Genomic DNA, 14950 nt, shown 5'->3' on the forward strand with positions numbered 1-14950 from the left:
AGCACCACGCTAGCGTCTTGCTGTGTGTTACCGCCGCGTCTCAGTGATTTATCGTGTTTTTTTTTTTTTTTTAACTGGTCCTGTTAGTGCTGTGCTACGGTGGTGCTGACTCCGCTGTTTTTGTTTTTTTTTAACCGGCATATTCCTGCTACTGTGATGTTGCTATGTTAAGCTAAGCTAAGGTATTAAGACTTTGAAAATTCTTTCTGTGTAGCGTCTTTCTTTGTAAATATCTCGTATTTCAACGTGGGCACTTGCAGCTTTTACACAGGTGCGGCTTGTGTATGTACCAAATGGTATTTCCTTTACAAATGTACTGGGTGAGGCCTATAATCAGGTGCGCTCTGTAGGCCGGAAATTACGGCATTCAGTTTATTATTATTATGAGAGGGAAGTGTGTCCCGTGTCAAAAAGGGAACTGCAAACGATCTAGCCATTGTTCAACTGTAAATATTTATTTCCATAGAGAATGTTTGTAATTAAATTAAGGTATGTATACAAAAATCCAGAAGCCTATATGTGCAACAGTGAAAAATGCGTACCCAGAGTAACCCATACAAACACCACCTGAGATATTTTAGAGACTTTTAGCTCATCAGCATTAAATCTCAAATCGAAATACAGCTTGTAAACATATTATTATTATGGCTCTACAGTAATGTACTTTTAGTACATTTTGTTCCCTTTCCCTGAAATATGGAAGTATGTTGATAATAGCTGTGACTTTTCAACAAAGTCAAGAGTCCATTCTGACATTCAGTCTCAGTCCCACAGGAATGTGGTCCGTCAGGCCGGCCAGCTGCGTTATAAAAGATACCTCCTCCACTTCCTGCAAGAAGAGGAGACATTTTAGTGTCGCGTTGAAGAAAAACAATGACTGAACATAAGCGCTGTGTCAACGCATCACACAAATGGTTCATAGATAGTGTTTACAAAGTACCGTAATTCCCGGCCAACAGCGCGCACCTGGCTATAAGCCTCACCCAGGACATTTGTAAAGGAAATACCATTTGATACATACATACAGTAAATTCGCCGCAGCTGTGTAAAAGAAGCAAGTGCCCACATTGAAACACGAGATATATTTACAAAGACTGTACAATGAAAGTTTAACGCTAGCGCTGCTGTGCTAACGCTAATGCCGGCGCCGCGCTAACAGAAAAAAAAAAAAGAAAAAAAGCATACTGGTAAAAATCACTGAGACACGGCAGCAACATGCTAGTGCAACGCTAACAGGGCCGGACCGGTAAAACAGGCATGAGGATTTCGGCAAGTATGGTAACGGATCTTTCGGTTCCGTTGATTTTTGTCCAAGGAAACGGTGGGAAACTATTTTTCAGTTCCCATTGATAATGCTCATGGGAACCGGTTTTTACATGTACTTCAGAATAAAGCCTTAGCAGGCATGAGCATTTTGTCTTTTACGCTTAGCAACTGACATGTTTGACTAGCGTTTGAGTGACCCAGATATGAATAACCCGACCTTGCGCATGCGTAGCGCAGAAGCGGAAACCGCTGCTGTTTGTAAACCACACTGACAAAGCTGGGCGTTTTAATCATTAAAAATAAAGGGGTTCATGTAGGTTCGTTTTATACAGATTGTTGTATTTCGTTGAGAACTTGTTTAACATTCCACACACGGGCGAATTTTATTAAAAGTAAGCCCAGAGATCTGGGAAACGGACTTTCGGTTCCGTGTTTTCTCACGCTGGGTAACGATACGGAACTAACGGAACGATCGTTTCCGTGAAATGCTCATGCCTGTAAAAGTCACTTCCTCGGCACATATATTCCACCGGTCTCACTCTTACCTTTTCCGCTCGAGTGCCCCCTTGTGGCTTTTAGAAAAATGCACAAATTAGCCGCATCACACCAGGGTTGAAAGCGTGTGAAAAACGTTGCGGCTTATAGGCCAGAAATTACGGTATTTTTCTACTTTCACAGACTGGTGGAAATGGGTCTAACCAGGAAAATGAGAAATGTTAAGTGCAGCCACGTACGGTCTGGCAGTGCTTGGAAATGGACTTTTCCCGGAATAGGATATAATCAATCCGTCGTCCAATCCACGGCTGGTCAGTTTCGGGGTAAACCAACGGCGAGCCTGTGGCGGGAACGGGAGGGCAGATGTACCGCTTTCTCAGCATATCGTTCTCCAACGTTCTGCGGAGACACGGGCGTACATGAAAAAAATGGTTTCGTTTGGATCACGTCAGTCGTGTGAATATTCAACTGATGGATACCGCTGCAGATTTTCTGGAGTGTTTACGTCGTCGTCGTACAACGTTGGCTGCTCTAGCAGCGTTCCTGCCGTGCAGAAACGACAGTGAGATGAAATTAAAATGGAACATAACTTATTTGTCCACCTCGAGCGTACTCACCAATGACCCAGGGTTTCTCTTTCCCTGGCCCTGCTCGGCAGGGGTCTCGGTATTCCTCAAAAAGACCGTGATTCTGTTCCAAGGTGTCATCTGGGCAAGACGGGAGAACGGGTCGATACTAAAGTGGATGATTGGAGGGAGATTGCGGGAGATAAACGCACACCTGGTGAGCAGTTGTCAAAGTTGAAGTCTCCGCAGAGCACATCAAAAACCGCATCCTCGTCGGGCTGTCGGTTGGCTGTTTGGAAATCCCCGATCCACTTGGTGACCATGTTCAGCTGCTCACAGCGGATCTCGCCTTCACCTTGATCGAAAAGGCACGCGGCAATTATCGTTAACACAGATGTGATTTGTTTTTCTGCGTGTTTGTCACTTAAATGTTCTCCATCAACAAACAAATGTAAATATTACCCAAAGACTGCAAAATGGCATTTCTGAAGCTTTGGGACTCCAGCGAACGACAGTGAGAACCATTATCAGTAAACGGTGAAAACATAGAACGGAGGTGAACTTTCCCAGGAATGGCCAACTCATCAGAGTTAACCCAAAAGCGCAAAGAGGTCACAAAAGACCCCACAACAACATCCAAACAACTCCAGGAGTCACATAACTCAGTTGAGGTCAGTGTTTGTGACTCCAGTGTAATTTATAGACTGGGCAAAAGATGGAAGCACGTATCCTGTTGTCTAAGAAAAAAAAATTCTGGAAGAAGTCCAGGCAAATATTCGTGACCTCATGATGAAACAAACTTGGGATCGGCAGCAGGACAATGATCCAAAACGCACCAAAGAGGGAACTTCTAATTGGCTAATGACTGGATGTTGATTGCGCTTTCCATTCAAGCTAGCTTGAAAATGTCACCTACCTTCTGGTGCATGAAGGTGTATGCAGTTGAAATAACCAGTCAGTTTCCTCTGCTTCTGATTTTTTCCGATCAGCACCTGAGCATATGACAAGTTTATGACTTTTATATATTACAGAAGAAACTAAATTTGTGCCCATAAAGTTTCTCAAATCCAATGAATAAATCACATATTATCCAGTAAGAAAGGTTGAGAAAGATGAGACAATGTGACTCTGGAATAGATAAAGGCTCTTCAAAATAAAAATTGAAAACAACGACTCACAGCGAACTAGCATCATGTAATGGATTACATTTGATTTTATTGTAAATTTATGGAAAATCGGGCGGAACAGTGGAAAACGTTGGCCTCACAGTTCTGAGCACCTGGGTTCAATCCCGGACTCACTTGTATGGAATTTGCATGTTCTCCACGTGCCTGTGTGGGTTTCCTCTGGGCACTCCGGTTCCCTCCCACATCCCAAAAACATGCAACATTAATTGGACCCTCTAAATTGTCCCTAGGTGTGATTGTGAGCGCGGCTGTTTGTCTCCATGTGCCCTGCGATTAGCTGGCGAACAGTTCCCGTTGACGGCTGGTATCGGCTCCAGCACTCCCCGTGACCCTTATGAGGATAAGCGGCTAAGAACATGGATGGATGGCTATATAGATAGTACTAAAAATGTTTCCCGATAAAAAACACAAGGGGTCGCAGTTTTTCTATTCCTACAAAGCCCAGGTGTGCGAGTTTTGAGTCGCAGATTGCGATTTGTTCACAATTGTCCAGTTTAGTCAACATTCCTCTGTGCGGGGTGGGTCTTGGAGTTATTAAAAAAAAAAAAAAAAAAGTCTGAATTTTGAACCAAACAATAGAAAACGGGTACCTTGGCAGAGAGGAGGCCTTTGGCAGCCAGCGCGTCTTCACCTCTGCTGTTGGGAAAGCAGTGGTACTGGGCCGCCACGATGGGGAATCGGCTGGCCAGGAAAAGGCCGCTGTTGAAGAACTTAAATGAGGAGCAGCTGCAGGGGGGCTGGCAGGCGTACCCCCCAATGTCGTAGAGTATGTGTGCGAACAACGGACTTAACGCCCGGGTGAGCTTCCGCGCAGCCCTCTTGTCGAACACCTCCTCTAAGCAGAGGATGTCCACGTTGGCGGGAAACATGGTGGACACCTCCCACGGCACGTCGCCCAATTGGCCGACACCCTGAGAGAGCAAAACGCGGGGGGCGCTGCGATGCCCCGTTCGCCCGTGCCGGTTGGAGTTCTGGTTAGAGTTGTGCTGGACAGAAGTATCCTCGCCGGGTGTGTAAACCAAATCGCTGTTGGAATTCGGGAGGGATGATTGTCTGTCTGTCGCGCCGTAAGTTGAGGCGCCGGCAGCGGGGAGCATACTGTTGGAGGGGCTGAGAGAACTGCAGCTGCTGGGGGAGTCGATAAAGATGCGGATGTCGGGGCGGCCCACGCCCTGAGCGATGCACTCGCCGATTGCGGAAGCCCGTCGCTGGGTGTGTCCCAGGTTGTTGAAGCGGGCAAGACTGTCGGGCAAAAGACAGAGGTTGGCCGACGCGAAGACGAAGGAACCTTTCCCTTCCGCCTCCAAGCCCCCGTGCGTCTCGCTCTGGAGGGAAGCCGTCTCTCGGTGGTAGCAGAAGGGCCTGCGGCACGCCTGCAGCGGCGCCCACAGCAGGAACCCCAGCAGGGCCACGGGCGCGGTCACGACAAACAGAACGAAGAAGGCGATGGAGCCAAAGAAGGCCTTGAGGGGGTGGAGGTGGCACGCGTCCTCTTGCCTCCGTTCCAGGGTGGTCAACATGCACACGGCGATGAGACGGTCGAGAAACCAGAAACACGGCAGAATCAACGCCCATCCCGCCGCGTGGGTGAATGCGGCGCAGCGGTTGGGGAACGGGGACGTCTCCAGGGTCATGCTTTTGCTAAAAACCCCGGTGGAAGGAAATCATTTCTTTTCTCTCCACTGGACACTGAAGACAGGAGAAAGAAGCCACGTGTTAAAATGCCGTTTTCCAAAAACGACGATGACCTCAAGGCCTGTCGTGTCGCCGCAGAATGATAATAACATTTAAAAAAAAAAGATTCGAGCACAGTGGTTCAAAGTGGTTCTTCCCACAAAAAAAGTAATTACATAATTAAAAAAAACATTTTTTTTCCACTATTTTTTGACTGAATTCAACAGACATTGTGTTGCTCCTTCTGGTGTGCGTGTCTTGACCACCTGGTGGCAGTATAAAACAGACATCTGGTCCTGTCCATGGTCTCGGCAACCGACTAAGGTGAGTTTTTTGTCTAAATGTGTTGCTCCACCTTTTGTGTTCACAAATCCATTACTTGAAGTGTAAACATCAAAATACAATTTCTATTTGTTAGCCCATCGATAGCATTTCCCGTGATGGGCTAGCAATGTGTAATTCTCTTTGGGTGGAATGGTGGAGCAGCTGGTAAAGCGTTGGCCCTCACAGTTCTGAGGGTCCCGGGTTCAAACCCAGACCCGCCTGTGTGGAGTTTCCATGTTCTCCCCGTGCCTGTGTCAGTTTCCTCCGGGCACTCCGGTTTCCTCCCACATCCCAAAAACATGCAACATTCATTGGACACTCTAATTTTCCCCGAGGTGTGATTGTGAGTGCGGCTGTTTGTCTCTATGTGCCCCGCGATTGGCTGGCGACCAGTTCAGGGTGTACCCCGCCTCCTGCCCGTTGACAGCTGGAATAGGCTCCAGCACTCCCTGTGACCCTCGTGAGGATAAGCGGCTAAGAAACTAGATGGATGGATAATTCTCTTTGCTTAACGTTTAGTTTTCCAGGAACCTTCAAGTGGGGGTTGCAATCAACACCTTGAAGTCTCATTTTTGGAAGAATAGCTCACTAATACACTCCTCTATTCATCTACTTTTATCATTACATTTTAGTAACATTTAGAAAAAATGAAACCAGGATCAATACCCATGTATTCATGCTTCATTTTAAACATACAGCACACACAAAAATAACATGGCAAGAAAATATTACTTTAATATATACAGTATATAATGATAAATATTAAAACCAAAATATATTTATCATATATTAAAAATATTATATATAAAATATTACTTTTACTTCAACATAATTTGAATGGGTTAGTTGGATTCAGAGAGGAACTTTCAAACAACCAGGAAGTTGTATATTTACAGTCATGGTTTCTAACCTGCCTTGATTCATCATTTTTACCAAATTACTTTTTTTTTTTTTTTTTAATATTTGCTTGCTGCGTTGCAATCTCTTGTATTTCTCGCGACAGCAAACTCCCTGCTATCCCCTCTCGTGCTACAGATTCGCCATTTGTCCCTTCTTCAGGTGTGGACCGGTGAGTAGGTATGCTAAGCTAACTGGGTTGCAAACACAATCACAAGAATGACACAATTAAAAATGCCGCGGACGGCGTGGCCCACGCGAGTGTTGGTTCAACCTTCGGGACCCCGTCTACGCAGTGCTGTTGTCCGTCCACGCACGTCTTTAATTCATAGAGTAATGTAAAGTAGCGTCCGGCTAGCACTTGACGGCTAACTCAAGACATTCTTACCTTATGGCAAGCAAAGTGGGGCGGCGCATGATGGAGTCCAACCGCATTTACCACGGATTGTAATTGTTCAAGTCAGGTACTCGAGTATTCAATATTTTCTCCAAGAGTCCACCTTTTCCTAAGATGAATGAAGATCTCCCAATCAAATCAACTCTTACCAACTTGGCAGTTCGTCAAAATATCTTCGAACAAATCGAGCGTTAATGACGTCACAGAAGTGTCACGTGACGACTACCTAGGGCCACGTGATGAAGATACCTGAGCCAGGAACGGTCGACAAGGAAATAAAGCAACTAGTTTATCAAATAACTCATGGTCTAATTTTCTGATTGTCGTATGATTTAGAGCATTCTACTTACCACAGATAGTATAATTCCACCTAAAAAAAAAAAAAAAAAAAAACCCTAATCAGGCTCAGGCAAACTTAAAAAAAAACGAAAAAAAACGTGTGGGGTAAATAACATTTTGTAATAAATTTTAATAATAAAATACGCATTCTCGTTTTAAAAATGTTCAATTACTGAAATTTTAATCATTTTTAACGTGAACTGCAAAAGTTGAATTACCAATTTTACTCACATTATTTACAATAAATCAATGAATTGAATGGATATAAATACTTTAACTTGAACTTTTTACAAGTACCACCTCAAAAAAAAAAAAAAAAAAAAGAAAGAAAAGAAAACTTGCTGTACCAAATACCACCACACTGCCCAACATCAAAATCTAGTAATGGAATACAGTACACCCAAGTGTTCAGAAAAAAAATAAGGCAGCAATTTTATTCCTAAAAAAAAAAAAAGTACGCTTCTATTTATTTTTTATTTGTTTTAAGCCACAATAGCATTATGCATTCTGAAAATTTACACTTGCACTTACAGTAAATACAGGAAAACAAAAAAAATACTTAAATGATTCAATTAAAATGAAATGCACATAAAAAAATACTCTTGATAAATATTTATAATCACGTTTTTTAAAGATTAAGTGGAGATGTAGTCTACTCAAGCATTAAAAGTTAAATACAAGTAACTTGTGCAGCATGAAAAGTAAGAAACAGTTCATGTAAAGTAAAAAAGGTAAAGTATTTCATGTTTTCAAAATAAATTTAATTTGTACAAACATATTTAGTTCAGTGATTATTTTGCGTACCACAAGAGCCTGCCCATCAATAATTTTACCCACAGCACACTTCAACAATCACTGCATTACCTAATTTTAGGGGGAAGAAACTGATAACTTAATGATTAATTCATGCTGTAGTATGTACCAAACATTCAATATTACAGCACTCTTGATATTGTAAATAACTCACGGAGTGGATTAAAACAGTGTCATACTTTTCCCGCCCCTGCAGTGACCGTTCATTTGCTAAAAGTGCTGAATTTAAAATGTAGCTTGATATTTGCCGTTTAAGCAAAAATCAAGACTGTGAGGCGCAACGTTTTTGTTTCATGCTCTTCAATAAACGAGTTGGCAACGTGTGATAAGAAATGAGTTGTGGTCAAAGTGCAAAACGAAATCCAGATTGCACAACAATCCCAAATTTTTCAGGAACCCTGGATTAGGCAATTCAAAATATGTCACACAATTTTTAAAAAAATTATAATTTAATTACACATCGCTTTAGTTGAACCGCGGTGACAAAAGTTTGAACTTTTATTTTGATGAATGGTCACTTTTAAACTGCACCTATAGTGTATATCTGAAAAGATTTCAAAATAAAATGTCCGGTTTTAAGAGTAGACCGAAAATCCCATGCAAATGACTGATCAAATGTATGACACGTTTCAACACAACATATTTTTAAATCAATTGTGATGTTATTGGTCAAGGTTTTAATGAGCCAAAATATTACAAGCAACCAATCTACAAATTCCCTCAAAAGCGTCATCACCACTGAATACTATTTATATTTTATAAAAGGCATGTTGAAGAAAGGAAAACGCACAAGAGCACTTTGAACAGTGAAAGCGACTAGACAAATCAAAGATGACAAAACCTGACTTCCACGGACGCCATCAGCAAAAACAATGCTCGGGTATAATTTTCGTCACGCTTTCTCCGAGCTCAGCTGCTCCTGGCTCTTCCCAAAATCGCAAGAATGTATATAAAGACGTTGATGATGTCTGTGTACAAGTTGAGTGCGGCGAAGACGTATTCTTCGGGATGCAGGGACAGTTCTTTGTTGCCGAGCAGCAGCTGGGTGTCCACTGCCAAGAACTGGAACGCACAAAACAAAACAAAAGTCTCTTTACGAAAGGGATGCGCAAATCCTCACGTCTCAAGCACGGGGTTGTAGTCACGGGGGCCATCAGGCCCGTTGACAGCTGGGATAGGCTCCAGCACTGCCCGCGACCCTTGTGAGGATCAGCGGCTAAGAAAATGGCTGGATGGATAGCGCTGTTTTTTTTTTTTTTTTTTTTGCAATTGTCCAGGAAGAAGCGATGGATAGGCTGTAGGCAATGGTTGGCTTTTTAGTACATAGTTATTACATAGTTAGTACACAGTTGACAGGGCCATTGATAATTGATTTCATGCCAAGAAAACTAACGCTGTCATAAACTTGCGAGGACTTACACAGGTGAAGAGCAACGCTCCCAGTCCAGCATAAAAAATGTCCAGGATCCTGTTACGGATGATGATGCACAGCAGGCCAAACAGGATGAGGACGACCAGGCAGACGAACATCACGCCGTGGCAGGAAGTGAAGTCGTACTTGGTCTGCGGAAGGATGACAGAAAAAAATTACACCTCGACTCAGAACCGCGGGGACTGCGTGTAAGTGGAATGACGGCAACCTGGAGCGAGAAGATGACCACGGTGAAGCAGACCACAGCTGTGATGCCCAACGCGATGACGACGATGTCGGTTTCGTGGTAGCTGGCGATCATTCCCACCATGTACGACATACTCAGGGTCAGGACGGACTGAAAACAGGGCAGATGTTAACACTATCACTGTGTGGGAATCGAACCCAAAGTCAGGCGTGTGCTACACCGCTACACCATCGGTGACTCCCCATTTAGGAAGCAAACGGGAAAATAAAAGATGGCGTACCAATGCGACCAGGTTCCACGGGTGTTTCCGACGGAGGTTTCCACAGCAGCTGATGGCGCACGTGGACACAAAGAACGTGACGTACGACACGATGTAGGGCCAGAAGTTCTCCTTGGCGAACGCCTTGATGGCGTCCACGAAGGTGAAGACCACCACGAAGGTAAACGTCACCGTCAGCTGAGCTGTGAGCACCAAGAAGACCTGCGTGGCGGAAGCAACAAGTGGAGGTTGATTTCATTTCATTTACGTTCTAGCAATTAAATCGGTACAATAATTACATCAGATTAGAAGAAATTAATAGTTTTGTTCTCAGTGTCCTAAGTTTCTTTTGTTTTTTATTTTTCAATATGCTTGTTTGATTGCACAATGACTCACTCACATTTGAAAAATGTACAGGTGTGGTCAGTCATGCTCGCAGATATAAAGTTGCGGATGTGTGTTCTGTTTGTAATTATGAGTTTACCCCTTTAAGAGCAGAGGGGGGTGGTGTCAGCTAAACTAAGAAGCTGTTGAGACAGTGTGCTTCCGTGTTACAAAAAAAAAAAAGACGTCAGGCTGTGGTTCACTGCGCTGGATCGGTTTTTCATGTGCGAACATTGGTCAAGACTACACAAAATAAGCGACGTCTTTCAATATCTATGTATTTGTACTTGTAATACATTTTACGTGCGTGATTTTTCGTGCTCGACTGTGCAGACTTGCGAGTGCATACGCGCCCGTCAAATCACAGTGACTGATATCCATTTGCCTTTTTTTTAACAGGGGTGAAAGTTTGGCACATACTTGGAAAACTGTAAATATGTATGTGAGCATCACAGATGTCAACACGTGATGATTAAAAAGTCATATCGTCGCTCATAATATTTCTTAAAATGACTTGCTGTGGAAAACCGATTTGATATTAAGTCACCACGCAAAAGACTAGCATGTCCATCCATCCATCTTCTTAGATGCTTATCCTCACGAGGGTCACTTTGAGTGCTGGAGCCTATCCCAGCTGTCAACGGGCAGGAGGCAGGGTACACCCTGAACTGGTTGCCAGCCAATCGCAGGGCACATGGACACAGACAACATCCGCAGTCACATTTACAGTGTCCATTTAATCTTGCGTGTTTTTGGGATGTGGGAGTGAAGACCCACGCAGGCACGGGGACAACATATAAACTCCTCACAGGGGGGTCCAGGATTGAACCCGAGTCTTCAGAACTGTGAGTCCAACGCTCTACCAGGTGATCCTCCGTCCTGCCCAAGACTAGCATGTATCTCATATCATATTTTCCCCATTAAAATGAATGGCGATTTGATTAATCCATGCTAGTAACATACTTATAGGGGTGTATATAAATATTTATACATAATATACATACTACATAAAAACGGTGTGTGTGAGTCGATGGGGTGGGGGGATAACAGAAAAAAATTTCCTCTCCAAAAGGTGGGGTGCTACAAAAATTACTTTGGGAACCACCGTTCTAGAGTGTGCTTCTTGGGCACTGGGGGGCAGCATAATACAGTCATACACAAATAAAGCGTTTTACAAACCTAGTGACTCAGTAAGTTACAGTACTATTAATATTATTTATTACTGAGAATAAATATACGCCGGTGATTATTGTTACATTGTCCGTCTACATGCGGTGTCAAAATTTTTGTGCTATTATTTAGCCATGTGTGCTAGCATTAATCCAGTGGACATTGAAGTAACATGGAGCTTTTAAAGTGCCACAGTCATGAAATGGATGATTTTTAGTATGTTATTAATGAAAAAACGGCAGCCGGTATGGACCCATCCGTTTTTTTAGCGCCAAAACATGATTTTGACCTATATGGATTTTTGTCACTCCTGCCATGAAAATCGTCTCGAGGGATTTGCAGGAAGTGACGTTTAGGGCAGTAGCGCACTCAGGCGGACTCGTTTCTTTCTATTAGTTTTACCTGCGGGAAGGTAGCTCGTTGTTCCTTCGTGTTAGCCAAAATGCCGGCTCGTTGCATTGCTGAATATTGCTCGAACGCTCAGGAGGATGGATTCATTCTTCATACTTTTCAAAAAGACCCGATTCGTCGTGAAAAATGGATTCCAACGGTGCTAAGGACGAGAGCTTCGTGAGATCCAAATGACAGGTAGGTGTGTATAGAGCTATTTAAAAAAATGAATAGTTTGGGGGCGGGGGGGGCGTAATCCTCTCAGAATGTAACAAACGATCCGCGTACATAAGTCAGGAATGCTAAATGTGTCGATGTACCAGTTGACGCCGAGTACGGCTTCGGCGGTGCCTCGTCCGCGGCCTGTCTGGGAGTCTGTTATTGGTTAGAAGTGATCCGCATATCATCTAAATATGGCTTGAAACGATAGGGTAATATTGCCCAGGTCACTTCACTCGATTGTGAGATGTTCTGTTCTTCGAAAAGAGCTTCGGTGTCCCATAGTCGATTGCAGAGCGTGTTTTCAATGGCGAATGTCCCGATGTGACGTGATGAGCAGATGTTACAGCCAATATGGCGACCACTTAGATGTCGAATGACACTTCTGCAACTCCCCGCTCATATTTATTTTTTCGTGTAGACATTGAAGTGAATAATCTTATATGTATTTTTCATTTCAATTACTATTTTAGAATGTTTACAGGGATGACACTTGACCTTTAAATACCCAATATTTTGTCTTTGTTTTCTTTTTAGTTTGACATTAAACCTCGACTGGGAGTGGCAATAAAGCATGAAGCATTTTTAAAAAACAATATTTCACAAATTCGTCTGGACATTGAATTGAATAATCTTATATGTATTTTTCATTTCAATTACTACTTTAGAATGTTTACAGGGATGACACTTGACCTTTAAATACCCAATATTTTATCATCTTTGTTATATTTCTAGTTTGACATTAAACCTCGACTGGGAGTGGCAATAAACTGCTTGAAGCATTTAAAAAAAAAATTTCACAATGTTCATTGTTCCCATGTTGGCAATTGAGTTGTATCACAAGTTTTTGCTCTCAATTCAAATAAAAAAAAAAAAAAGTCATGTGACTGGCAAATCAAGATGCCACCGACATGTTGGTTTTGCCCTGGCTTGAGAAAGGTTGCAAAACACTGCATTAGATAAACCACGGTGCCATCCATAAAGGCCATTAATTAATATTTGTATAATTTCTTGTTTGGTTGTACTGTTAATTTTTTTTCCCCCATACCTTCCGAATGAAAGCTCTTCTTATGGTTTTATCATCCAATCCATAACCGAAGTCCTGGTTATCGTCAAAGGGCGGCGGGTCCTCCGAGTCCCCGCAGTGGTAAGCATCACCTGGAATGTCAGCAAGCCTCGGGTAACAACACGTCCAGTCGCGTGTTTGGAAAATGGACGCTTACCGGATATGTTGTCTTGGAAGCCCGGGTAGGCAGGTGGACAATAAGGCGAGGATGCTGCCGGTTTGCTGCTAGCCAAGGCTCCAGGTGCGCCAGGCCCAAAGGCAGCCGGCGGGGGCAGCGGGAGACCCACGGGAGAGTCCGCGAACATGTTGTTGGGGCCCGACGCGGGCAGGAACGACGTCTGCGGCGGGGTCCCCCCTTCCAGTAGCGTGTATGCGGTTTTATCCGTAGCCATTTTCGGCTGGTTGCGATTGTTCGTGTTGACCGATTACGCGTCGCCTGCAGTGACAAACACACGCCCCTGACGACGCTCAATGACGTCACAATCACGTGACGCACCACATTTCCGGGGATCTTCACATATTCTATTTCATTTTCATTTTACTTCCATAAAACAGAATAAACGCTGTACTTGGTTCATGTGACATCTACTATAAGTAGATTTTTTGGCTATAATTTGTTAAATTTAATTGAATTTAAATTACTTTTCTGACCAAATTTCTCCCTACACTTGAAAAAAAAAAACGTTTCTATTTTCTACTGATGTCTTTTGTCACAATGGGCTCGTTGCTTTTTATAAATTTTATTATAATTTTTTTTTTTTACCCACAGCTGACATTAAATGGGGCGTAAATTGGTGCGAATATTATGGGACACAAAGCATCAAAAAATTAGACAAAGTCATTCGTATTATAACTAGTCTAACAATAATTAAAGTTATTCAGCCTGGATGTGAGAATAAATGGCATGGACTAAATAAAATTGTATTTGTATTAAAAGATGAGTTTTTTGACACTATGAGGGAATTGCAGTTGAGTTACAGCGTATCAAATGAACCCGACATCAAGTGTTATGTATATAAAGGAACCAAAGTTGAAGTCAAGAAATCTGAAACTTGTCATAAAAGTGTCCTGTTTGTAAATAGTGAAAACAAATTTGAAAATAGAAACTAGAAAACAGACTCGTACTGCAGTAAAACAACTGTAATGTACAGTCTCAAGTGCAGATTTATTTTCCTTCATACAAAACATTGGCGTGAATTCAAAGCCTGTGAGCAAAAAATTAAAAACACAATAACACTGGTAGATTTCCTTTTATTTCACAAATTTCCCGTGGTACTTTTTAAAATAATGCGTCCTAAAATGCAAGGCAAAAATACACTTCACATTCACATCAACACACACACACGTATATATAAACATGTGTGAGGCAACATTTAAGAACAAAATAACATTAAAAATCTACAAAAGTTATTGCTACTGTTCCAATCGTACTTTTGTTCTTTATATAAAAAAAAAAGTGTAGCGCTTTGTTAAACCTGGACAGATGGAAGTTTTTTAAACATTCACAGCACACTTGATGAACTTTAGTGGCTCTTACTAAAAATCCATCCTCTTCTGCTTCGCTGAGGTCGGGTCGTGGGGGCAGACAAAAACAAACAAAAAAAGTTTATTGTAAGCTTCCGTAATAAATACATAAATAGTATACTTTAAAAGGCACATTAGGAAATAAAATTAAAGTTTCACATTCAATATTTTTTTTACTTTTTGGTGAGCTTGCTTAATGTGCACTTCACGGTGCTTTTTTTACTATTATGGTAGACTCACTTTTGGGAGAAACTTCAGGATCAACCTAAAATGCAGCATCTTTACACGTGAACTTAATTTGACCCTCTCTACATTTTTGAATGCACATTTCCAAACATTCAAAACCTTTTGCGCAATTTGC

General features: G+C 42.5%; 2 protein-coding genes across 2 annotated transcripts; both read right to left on the reverse strand.

The window, feature by feature from the left end:
• Positions 1–434: 434 nt before the first annotated feature.
• smpd5 (sphingomyelin phosphodiesterase 5) lies at positions 435–7041 on the reverse strand. Its single transcript, XM_061821188.1, has 8 exons — positions 6798–7041; positions 4105–5203; positions 3244–3319; positions 2542–2682; positions 2379–2468; positions 2241–2304; positions 2001–2160; positions 435–829 (listed from the first exon to the last, which is right to left on the reverse strand). Exons 2-8 carry the CDS (start codon positions 5146–5148, stop codon positions 737–739), a joined length of 1668 nt encoding a protein of 555 aa, XP_061677172.1. The 5' UTR covers positions 5149–5203; positions 6798–7041; the 3' UTR covers positions 435–736.
• A 464-nt stretch (positions 7042–7505) lies between these two features.
• On the reverse strand, positions 7506–13563 carry grinab (glutamate receptor, ionotropic, N-methyl D-aspartate-associated protein 1b (glutamate binding)). Its single transcript, XM_061819919.1, has 6 exons — positions 13223–13563; positions 13048–13157; positions 9858–10058; positions 9599–9727; positions 9378–9521; positions 7506–9020 (listed from the first exon to the last, which is right to left on the reverse strand). Exons 1-6 carry the CDS (start codon positions 13455–13457, stop codon positions 8868–8870), a joined length of 972 nt encoding a protein of 323 aa, XP_061675903.1. The 5' UTR covers positions 13458–13563; the 3' UTR covers positions 7506–8867.
• Between the last annotated feature and the right edge of the window lie 1387 nt (positions 13564–14950).

This window comes from Syngnathoides biaculeatus, chromosome 5, assembly GCF_019802595.1.
Source record: "Syngnathoides biaculeatus isolate LvHL_M chromosome 5, ASM1980259v1, whole genome shotgun sequence".
Classification (NCBI taxonomy): Eukaryota; Metazoa; Chordata; class Actinopteri; order Syngnathiformes; family Syngnathidae; genus Syngnathoides; species Syngnathoides biaculeatus.

Coding starts and splice junctions, on each gene's coding strand:
- smpd5 (XM_061821188.1), bottom strand. CDS start 5,148: ATGACCCTGGAGACGTCCCCGTTCCCCAACCGCTGCGCCGCATTCACC. Junction 2,683..3,243: donor ACACCTTCATGCACCAGAAG/GTAGGTGACATT, acceptor TTTTCGATCAAG/GTGAAGGCGAGATCCGCTGT. Junction 830..2,000: donor TTTCCAAGCACTGCCAGACC/GTACGTGGCTGC, acceptor CTCTTCTTGCAG/GAAGTGGAGGAGGTATCTTT.
- grinab (XM_061819919.1), bottom strand. CDS start 13,457: ATGGCTACGGATAAAACCGCATACACGCTACTGGAAGGGGGGACCCCG. Junction 9,728..9,857: donor CGTGGAACCTGGTCGCATTG/GTACGCCATCTT, acceptor CCCTGTTTTCAG/TCCGTCCTGACCCTGAGTAT. Junction 9,522..9,598: donor TGGTCATCTTCTCGCTCCAG/GTTGCCGTCATT, acceptor ATCCTTCCGCAG/ACCAAGTACGACTTCACTTC.